Below are 10,549 nucleotides of genomic sequence, written 5' to 3'. Positions count from 1 at the left end.
CACAAGCCTAGCATGGGTTTCTCACAGTACAATAGGCACCCTTACAGGCTTATCATCTCCGTCATCTTCATCATTATAATAATCATCGGTGGTATGATGTGGCTCAGTCATCAGTTATGAGTATGACACCAGTGACTTTTCTTTTTCTGCAAACATTTTTGCAAACATAAAAGCAGGCCTGTTAGCAAAATATGTTCAAATAGTGAGATTAATGAATTTTAAATCTGACCTCCGCAACGATAAGTGTGACTAAAGAAATAAAGAAAACCTAGGATTTGATATGAATGTGACCGGCTTTAAGTTTTATACACACTGAGTTTGGCGAACCGCCATGACAAATGAACACACAACCACAAATATATGACTGTTAACAACTGCTTTGGGGTTTATTTTACAATTGATAAAGAAATGAAACAAACTAATCGGTGCTAAAAAGTTTTTTTTTTGTTTTTTTTTACAATATTGTCGATAAAACATTGAAATGTATAGTCATTGTGCATCGCTTATTTATTTTCCACACCATTTCATGCATCAAATTGGATGCAAGTATAATTAAAATCATTTCTGTAAACCAAGCCAAAGAAGCTAAATTTGTATTTTCTTTAAAAAAGGACATTTTGTAGCTCTACAGCATATATCTATATACACCATCTGTTTTTATTTCTTTTTTTAATCATTTTTGTATATAAAATGACAATATAAAAGTTAGAGAATGCACACACCTTAAGATACAAAGAATGTTGAGCCGTTTCAAATGGTAAGATATGTCTTATGGAGTACTGACATTTCACTGGTAATCATTTACATGTAACAGACTTTTCTCTTTACAGTTGAATAAAGCGACACAATTTAGAAAGAGAAAGTTGTAACAAACCATACAACTGGAAAATTGCTATAAGGTGATACTTCACAACAAGGAAAAGTTTTTTGAGCAAACTTGCATACTGACGGCCATTCATTTTCACTGATTGACTCGTACCCAAAAGCAGCATTTCAGTTTTTCCAAATGTTCACATGATCTTTTTTCTAGTACACTGACAGATTTATGAGCAGGCCATTCATCATCAAAAACATTGCAGTGACAGGAACCCAAAAAACAAGAGGAGGGAGGGGGGGAAGAAATGATAATTCTTGATCTTTTTAAAAATCAATCTGATTTTGACAAATGCAAGATATTTCAAAACATGTTCTCTTTACAAATTCAAAAAAAATCAGCTGTCTAAGGTGCTACTTCAGTCTTTCAGGGTATTCTTTCATTCTTTTGGTGTATACATTTAATTTTCACCTTCTTCATATCAAGTATTATACAGTTTTCTCTTCCACCAATTCTCTCCACTCACCACTTTTACCATTGAAGCAGTAGTTGTATTTTTGCCATGAAAAGATTAAAATCTTGTGTTTAACCTTGATTCACTAAAATACATGCACAGATCAGACAAATAGCATATAAATATATTACAAAATAAGTGTAAAAAAGCTTGGCAAAACAAAAACAAAATCAACATGAAAAGACATGGTCCAGTCAGGCAGTTATCACAACAAAAAACTATAAGACTGATTTTTTTTCTGGCGGCTCAGTTCGGCCCAGTGCAGTAACTGTGAACAATGTCATTTTAGTGCAATGAAATTCTAGTCAGTTCCACAGCTGTCAGTCTTTACCCTCAGCTCGAGACCCTACTTACACCTTCTCCATCTTGTCTAGCTTCTCCAGTTTCTCCAGAGCAGTGACAAAGACCAGGTGGTCCTCTGGAGACTTGCCGTGGGTCTTGCTGAGGTGCAGTTTGACTGCGTGTTTGCTGACGAATGTCCGATTGCAAAGTCTGCACTGGTACACAGAGCCTGTGTCGTCCTCTTGCGTGGTCAAGGCTGACAGGGGGCTGCCGAATGTCATTTTGTCTGTGATCACCTTTGAGGCAGCCTGCTGCTCCCGTAGGTGCTCAGCTGACAGTTTGGACAGGTCCTTCAAGCTGAAGCCCAGGTGAGACTCCAGGTGGCCGATGTAGGCGGAGGCAGTCCTGAACTGGGAGGCACAGTCACCACAGAGGAACACAGGCTGGCATGAGTCCATGTTCTTGAGAAACTTGGTGCCCCCAGTCCGTCTTAGCTGGTACTTGACATTTGCCAGCCAGTGGGATATGGTGGTCATGGAGAGGCCTGTGAACTTACAGATGTGGACCCTTTCCTGAGGGCCCAGGTCAGTCATGGCGTAGCGGCCCTCTGGAGTCTCCCTCAGGCTGGAGGCAAACTGTGCCTGGAGGATGAGGAGGTGCTGGGGATTCCAGTTGGACTGCCTCCCTTTCCTCTTCTGCACCGGGGAGAGGTCCTCGAGGGCGTCCTCAAACGCGCTGCCGTCGGCATCCGACTTCTCTGAAATGGAGGAGGGAGTTGAGGATTTGGGCGTCAGTCTGCCAGTGAGGTTCTTTACCATATCCGAAATGTCCATCAGAGCGTTCTCTCTCAGCGGAGAGGAGACTGAGTCTGTGAGGGAAATGAGGGGTTTGTTACCATTTACACTGCTGTTGGTCAGGAGGGCACTGCTGCCGTTGTTATTGTTATTGTTGCTGTTAGTGGAGGCTTTATTTTTACTCAGGTCTATGGGCTGGTCGTTGCTTTCGTACAACTGATAGTGGTTGACGGGCTCAGCTGGCTTGCCCTGAGGAGTTGGGTTGAAAGCTGGCTTATCCATCATGCTGTTGCTGATTTTGTAAAGCATAGACAGGGGGTCTGCAGCTGGGCTTACTGGTTTTGAGGCCTTACCCAGGTGTGTGTTCATGATTGACTGAAGTGCGCTCAGAGGGTTGATGAAAGGAATTTCTGGTGAGTGATCAGTGATGATGCCAAGGCTGTTGCCGTTAGTTACAGGGGACTGACAGGCCTCAGAGCCGTTCTTTGAATGGTTGTTGTGGCCATCTACTAGGCTCTCTTTGGGCTCCTTCTTGCAGATGAGCTCTGAATCTACACTGCCTGGGCTGCTACTTCTCACACCCGACAGCTTCGAGAGGTCATTCGGAGATGCTAATTGCTCTCTCTGCTCTCTCAGTGCAGGGGAGGGAGATTTTACTAACGACGGGGGCCGGCATCGTTCCAGGCTCACCATCTTCTCCTCCTTTTCTTTCTTCACAGTGGCAGCTTTCCCTGTCACCTTCTCCACGAGCTCCTCCATGGCAGTGACATTGCTCCTGAGGGGGGTAGGGGAGGACGGACTCCGAGGCGAGTGGATGATCGAGTTGGGGTCGCCCATCAGGCCTCGTAGCCCACTGTTAAAGAGGGGCTGCATCTGGACACTCTGGACAGTTGGGGGCAGAACAGTAGTGGAGCTTTTCATGGCACCCTGCAGCTGGTAGGCAGCATGAATGCTAGGGTAGCCGCCCCACGTGGGTGTGCCTGTCTGGGCCTTGCTGATGGCACTGGATACCGTGTTCTCAAGAGATTTAAGAATATCTAAACCCCCTTTGGGTGCCTCCTCAAGATCTTCCTCTCTAAGATATTTATATGATGTGGCATCAGTCTCAGATTTTTCACCTGAGTCGTCTTTCTCCTCTTTAATTTTTTTCTCCACTAACTCACCACCATCAACCTTTTCATCCTCACATCCCTCCCTCTTGTCCTCTGAGCCCGAGGAGAGCGCAGGAGAGACAGGCTGGGACTTAACAATACTGGGGACGGGGAGTCTGGTGGTGGTCGGTGGCAGTGGGATTGACTGGATCTTCTCCTCCACCACTGGATCAAAGACCAGCTGTTTGCCCTTCTTGGAGGCAGAATTTGTGACCTTCAAAAAGTGACCTGTAACCATCATGTGGGCGGTCAGCTGTTGCAGTGTATCATGAGAGCTCCCACACTCCATGCATTTGAGGATCTGGGCTTTACGAGCCTCAAACTGCCATGTGTAGCTGGCACCGTTCTGGTAGCCATAGCGGTTGTTTGGTGTAACATAGGGGTTAGGTATGGATTTTGGGTCTTTGCCAACATCCCCGAGAGATACACCGCCACTACCAGCATGGACAGAGTCTGGGGAGCAAGGGGAGACTATAGCATCTTGGATCGCTCGTTTTTTAGCTGAAGAGGGCAGCAGTTTAGTGGCCAAGGCTGGCACCGGTTCTTTGAGAGGCACTTTCTGGTAATGCTTGGTCTTGATCATGTGAACGCTGAGATCTTGCAGAGACTCGAACGAGTGGCCACAGTACATGCACTTCAGCACCTTCTGGGCGTCCTCTTTCCCCTCCATCTCCATCAGGGAGCGCTTGCGTGGTTTGGACCAGCGCTTCCCCTGATCCTCCTCTTTGTCCTTGTTGTCATCTCGATAATGGCCCGTCTCGTTCATGTGGACCGTCAGACCCACCAGTGTGTCGTAGGCGGCGCTGCAGTCTTTGCAGCGAAACTTGCTTGCACCAGTGAAAACAGAGCCGTACAGCTTGTTGTTCTGCCGGTAGAGCTGCACTGTGCTGAAGAGGCTGGGCTCTGGTAAGAGGTGGTATGGGGTCTGCTGAAGAGTCTTGGCAAGTGCTGCCTGGTGCCAGTCATAGGCTACACCACCACCATTGCTAGCCACAGCACTGCTGCTCCCACCACTGCTGGTAGCGCTATGGTTGCCAGCAGAGCTCACTGCTGTGCCATTAGTATTGCCACTCGCGCTGCCTGTGTGGTTGACAGTGGTGCTGGAGCTCCTGCTATTATGGTGACTGCTAGCCATGTTGACCCCACTGCTCTTGTTTATGGTTGGAGTTGTGGAGGCAGCGGCAGTAGAGGCGGGCTCCGGAGTAGTGAGGGCACTGTTGACACTGCCTGCCGCAGCAGGCTTCGATTTCATGATGTCCATTGTGATGCTGGACCAAGAGGCATCTGAGATGAGGTTTGCATAGACGGCTTTCATCTGCGCCAGGCTATCCTGGAAAGAGAGGCCGTTGTTGGGACGGAAGGGCAAAGCTGCGCCGTCCCTCTCCTGACCATCCGTGGAGGAAGTGCTCTTGAAGTCCGTAAGTCGGTCGCTAGCATCACTGAGTGGAGACCCATATCCGGCATCGGGGTTGGTGCCGTTGCTGAGTGGTGAGTCTCTGTAGCTCGGTGGCTGGCCTCCATCCACATCTTCCTCTTCCTCGTTGCACAGGAACTCATTGTCCTGGCCGTCTAATGAGAGGCCATCATCCTGCAGGTGCTCTTCCTCATCGTGAGGGGCTGCCTTAAGCTCATCCTCGGGCATGTACGCTGGAGCAAAGAGAGAAAGAGGAAGAGAAAGAAGATGAGAAAAATGGGGGAGACAAGAAGAGAGAAAAAGAGGTCAGCTCAGTGAAATTAAAGATTTACAGCACACTAACAGGACCACTGTCAAAATAACATGGAATGAATACTCAATGATAGGAGATGTAAGCTTTTATTCTCATCCAGTGAGTGTGTGTGTGTGTGTGTGTGTGTGTGTGTGTGTGTGTGTGTGTGTGTGTGTGTCTGGATGCATGCATGCATGAGTTTGTGTGTATTTTACACACATGTGGCTCTGAAAGCCAGTGGTGAAAAAAGCCTCCAAGGGAAAAATAAATCACTGAGCTTCTGACAGTTGTCCTTTTCCTTCCCAACTCCCTATTCCTCCACACATGCCTCATGTTCCCCAGGAAATGACTGGCTGTTTGGCCTTGTTAGCCAGCTGCATGCTTACATGTTAGACTCCCCCTTTATCTTTCTTTCTTTCTTTTTTCATTCTTCCCCAAGCTTTATTGCCTCTCACTCATCCAGTCCATGAAGTTCAACTCCTCACATGCTCAGGTTATGTAACTGATCAGGGAAGGAAAGAAACAAAACGCTAATCTGGAGATATCACAGCTTTTCCTAACCCACTCTGATGAGCGGAAGGTAATTTTCATTTGAGTTAATACGCAGGAACTGGTAAAAAACAATGATACTTGGATTGAGAATACCACAGTGATTGTTGAGGGAGGGAGTCTTGGGCAGACAGTTATGCATTTGCAAACCTGCTACCGCTCTGTGATCCAAAATGGCATACACAATGCTTAACCAGAAGACAGAAGAAAGCGAACACATGATCAAAGATCGAGGTGTGGGGAGAGGCAACCAGAGAAGGCTGAGATGTAACAGGTTTACTAGTAAAATATATAAAAGGTATATAAGATAGAAGGCTAGATCATGTGTGTATGTGTGTGTGTGTGTGTGTGTGTGTGTGTGTGTGTGTGGGGATGCTAGGGAGGACACAGCAAGCATCAGTAAATGGGAGAGACAAGAGGTTGTTAGGGGGAGAACAAGTGAATGAAAAGAAAATGTGAGGGAGAGAGAAAAAGTGAGCAGGAGGTGGTGGGTTTGGTGGGCGGGGGAGAGGGGCTGTAAGAGAAAAGGGAGAAAGGCGAGGGAGAGGGAGTGAGAGAGAGAGGGAGACAGGGAGACAGGAAAGACGGCCCCCTAGCTTCTTCCTTTATCTCCTTCCTGCATGGTGAGATGTGTGTCCTAGATGCCAGTATCAGTCTCTCCTGATGAAACAGATGTGCTGTCAGCTTCAAACGGCACGCTAACCTGTCATATCATAATCTAAGTGGACATAATACCTGATATATATACACTGGCACCATTTACTGCTGCCTGAGAGGAGATGGGTGGAGGAGGTGGGGGAGGTGAGCAGCTGCACCACGGACTGTGACTGTGTGATGATGTGCATGCGTGTGCCTCAGTAAGTGCCTGCTTGCGAATGCGTGTTTGCTCGCGTGCCCACCTTACCCTGAGCCTATGTGTGTACTTTACGCACTCTGCTCAGCTCATACATGTTTGCTCTTACAGTGCAAAGCTGAACCCACCGACCATAATATTGCCTATAAGTCTGAGTTCGCTGTGTGCTACTGATACACCCTTCTCCAAATGAGCAACATACTCCCCTAACGCCTGACAGGATTTCAGTGAAATGAGAGCACTACAGGAGAACCTGGCTGCGCTTCAATCCCACTGACAGACTGAGACCGAGACAGTTTCTAAAACTCCTGAAAATCCCTAACACAGCAGATTAGCATTATGTGCTGTACTCTCTACAACACATCTGCAGAGTGTCTTCTGTTACAGTGCCTTCCCCTTCGCTAACCCGCTTCCAGAACAGGAGGCTATCAATACATATCAGCCATTTAATATACAAAGCATCCTGTAGACCGGCTATCCATTTTTCACAAGCCCACACGAACAGTGCAAACATACAGTAGGAATTACCTATGTGAGTCACTCATACAGGCTGCAGCCAAAAAATAGCTAAACCCCAATAGTTGGCAGTGCTTAATACACACACACACACATACACACACACACACACACACACACACACACACACACACACACAGACAGCAGGAATGAGAAGCACCAGATCAGAAATATCCCTGGGTGAGTGACAAAACACAGACTGCAGCAGGGAGGGGCTTCCAACGATGAGCAGGTCGCCAGGGAACCCTTTGACGATCCCTGTCAATCAATGCCTGTCCTGCCATGTTGTCATGGAAACAACAAAGAGGGAGATATCAAAAGCACACAGACAAAAGACTGGCAGAGACAGACATCTGTAAAAATCACAGGCAGCAAGTGGACGGTTTCGCAAGCCATAACTGTACAGTATTAATAATGAAATGTGGCTAACATTAGTCGGAAATAAATGAGCTCTCCATCTGTTTTGAGAGGCTGCATCTATTCTGACAGGATGCTAAAATCTGGAGCACCAGAAAGGGAAAATATTAAGAGCTGCATATCAACACTATCTGTTTAATCACTGCAAACTTGAAGATGTGTGATTCTGACTGGCGACCAGATTAAGCTCCCTCTCTCGCCCCGGACGCACATATGCAGAGCAACACCAGCAGCAAGGGGAAGGCTCAGGAAGGGGTAGGGCTGGCGTGCCGTCCCTGGCGGTTTGGTTTGCCGAGTGGGTGATGGCTGTGAGCAGGGCCATCTGCACGGGCGCCAAAGCGCCTGTCACTTTTGCTCGGGGACGTGCCGCCATCAAGGAGACAGGCGGCAGCGGCCAGGATAGCACTGCAGACTCACTGTCAGAAGCAGCAGCGATCAAGCCCCGCACCAGCCACGCCAGATCACCGACTACACACAGCAAGGACGCAAGGAGTTGCATCCCAGTCAGTGTACGGCTGATCTCCCAATACCTGCACATATGGCTGATACTCCATTAATATAAAACAGGAAATATAAAACACGTGGAGTACTAAAAAGGGGTTTGTAGCAGCCCTTTGAATGTTATCAAGGGCCTTTTCAAAAATTCACAACGCAAATTGAATTACCACACACCTATGGTGCTATAAAGCAGGTGCTATCAAAGGTTTACGTGACTTTAAGAAAAGCCAAACCTGTGTATGTGTTTTGTTGTTATCTATTTCATGTATTATCAACGTCAAATATTCCTGATTAAATGAGTTCCTGGACGATGACTAAAATAAAGTACCAACGAAGAAGCACCCTTGCCTCATATATGTACCTAATGTATAAAGATGAAAGAACGGCAGGTTTTGCATTTGCACTCTGTGATCAGGCTTGCACATTTTAACTCGGGTTCTCTGAGACCACACCAGAGCAGAGTGTGTGCAGTCCTGTTGTGCCGAACAGACAGGCAGTTTGATATGATATTTTTCTGATGAAAAGACTGTGGTGAACGCCCAGTATCCTGCCTCAGCACAACACTGGGCCTCACGACGGGACAACATGATTGACCTAAGTACAGATCATCTCTAAAACATTCTCACTCACACTCGGCTTGACGCTGTGTGTGAGTTGATTTTTGTAAATGAGACCAAATGAAATACAACCAGTGGACACGTCAGTGTTTTGGCATGGAGTGAAGCAGAAACATATCACTCCTTTTCAAAACTTTGCTATCTTTCTTTGCCCTACCCATTTTTTTTTGCCTTCTCCCTTTTCTTTGCTGAGAGTCTGCTGGTTGTTAAATCAATAAAACTCTCTGTCAGGCTCACGGAGCCTCACCATTTGGCCGCTGTCAAAGCCAAACAAACCAGATAAGAAAGGCAGAAAGGCGATGAAATGAGAGAGAGAGGAAAAAGAAGGGGATGAAACCAGTCAGCCTCCCCTCACCAACACCTCCACCACCAGCCCCGTTTCTCCAACACCCCTCCCTCTATTTATTTACACACATTTCTTTATTTATTTGATGTGAGTTTGGGAAGAGGGGGCAATCACGGCAGTCATTTGCGGCACTAATGTCCAATCACAGGCCCCTTCACTCATGTGATTTAGGCAGTGCAGGAGTGGGTTCACGGCAGAGAATGGTGGTGGGGGGGGCAGAGGCCGTTTAGGCCGGCCCCTAATAGGAAACTGGCAGTCTTATTCCTTCCCCAGATTCTGTTTGTCACCCTGCTCTCCATTACGTGCCTCTCAACCCTGATGGCTTTGGACAGGAGCTGATCAAAAAGCCATCGCTTGACCTACACGCTGTGGCAGAACGAGACTCGCGCCCTACACAGGGAGAGGGGGAGAGAGGGAGATGAGATAGAAGAGGAGGGGGAGGAGGGTTGGAGGGGGGTATGTCAGTGAACGTGTAGAGAGGAGACAGAGTGCGGCGGTGAAGAGGGAGGATGGAGGAGGGGGGAGGAGGAGGTGGGGGTGATAGCTCTCGGACCGGGACAAGAGGGCTGTAAATAAAATGACATTATTATTTCCTCTGTCCCGTCATGTAGAAAAGCCAATTATGGTAATGCTGCTGCCGGCGTGTCAGAGGGAATGCTGGGATGTGCTTCCCGTGAAGCGGCTAACATGAGAGCAATGCCCTGATCAGGAACACAGGCCTCAGTTTGACAAGAGACTGTACAGATAGGGAGAAGAAGAGGGAGGGGAGGAGAAACAAGAGGGAGAAAGAGATATGAAGCTAACAACAAAGCTGTATATGGGCCTTTTTTTCTTAACGGATAAATATTAAGCTATCTGCAGGGGAAGAGATTTTTCAAAAACTCAACCCATTACAGCTGACAAAACAAGGTTTTGGGTTCCAGGGTCTGACAGGGAGGAAGTTTGTTTTCACCAGTTACTTGATATTATCCTGATCGTATTTCATTCTCACTGCTATATAGTCGTGTATTTAAAACATTTAAGTATTAGAAATCACTTTTCTTTTTGCTATTTAATGAAAAATCTACAAAAATCCATAAGTAGGTGTGTTGCGCATGAATCTAATGAAGTGCACCTCCCTGATATGAAAATGATTGAGAAGCCAAAGAGAAGCTATCAACCTGAAAAGTTCAGGAGTTCATGAATTATACTCTGTCACACCTCAAAATTTGACGAGATGAATTATGCAAAGACGGCGGTGAAAGAGCCGGATATTGAGGGTGAAGGCGATCATTTACTTTAGAAGCTAATTCGTTCTCATCTCATCTCAGGCTTCTCCCGGTATTCCGTTCTTAAAATTCCTCCTGCGCTTGATAGGGGGGCTCTCCTTAAAATAATTCCTCAGCTACCTTTCTCCTTTCACTCCCCTCCATCACCCCCTCTTTCTTTTTTTCTCTCACTCCTCCTCCACCTCCTCCTCTCTCCAGCCCTGCTCACATGCCCACATGGGCCC

The 10,549-nt window shown here is 47.0% G+C and overlaps 1 protein-coding gene across 2 annotated transcripts in view; it reads right to left on the bottom strand.

Annotated features, from left to right (window-relative positions):
• Nucleotides 1-361: 361 nt before the first annotated feature.
• Nucleotides 362-10,549, bottom strand: part of LOC146972459 (teashirt homolog 1-like) — a 37,106-nt gene continuing 26,918 nt past the window's right edge. For both annotated transcript variants that reach the window (XM_085802684.1, XM_085802683.1), the window contains exon 3: nt 362-5,202. In XM_085802684.1, coding sequence (XP_085658810.1) covers nt 1,679-5,202 — 3,524 coding nt within the window. In that variant the 3' untranslated portion in view covers nt 362-1,678. The remainder of the gene's footprint in view (nt 5,203-10,549) is intronic.

The sequence above is a fragment of the Trachurus japonicus genome, chromosome 16 (genome assembly GCF_045865225.1).
Source record: "Trachurus japonicus isolate A0001 chromosome 16, Traja_1.0".
In the NCBI taxonomy this organism is placed as follows: Eukaryota; Metazoa; Chordata; class Actinopteri; order Carangiformes; family Carangidae; genus Trachurus; species Trachurus japonicus.
The sequence above is the reverse complement of the archived record's forward strand: the minus strand, read 5'-3'. Positions and strand labels throughout refer to the sequence as shown.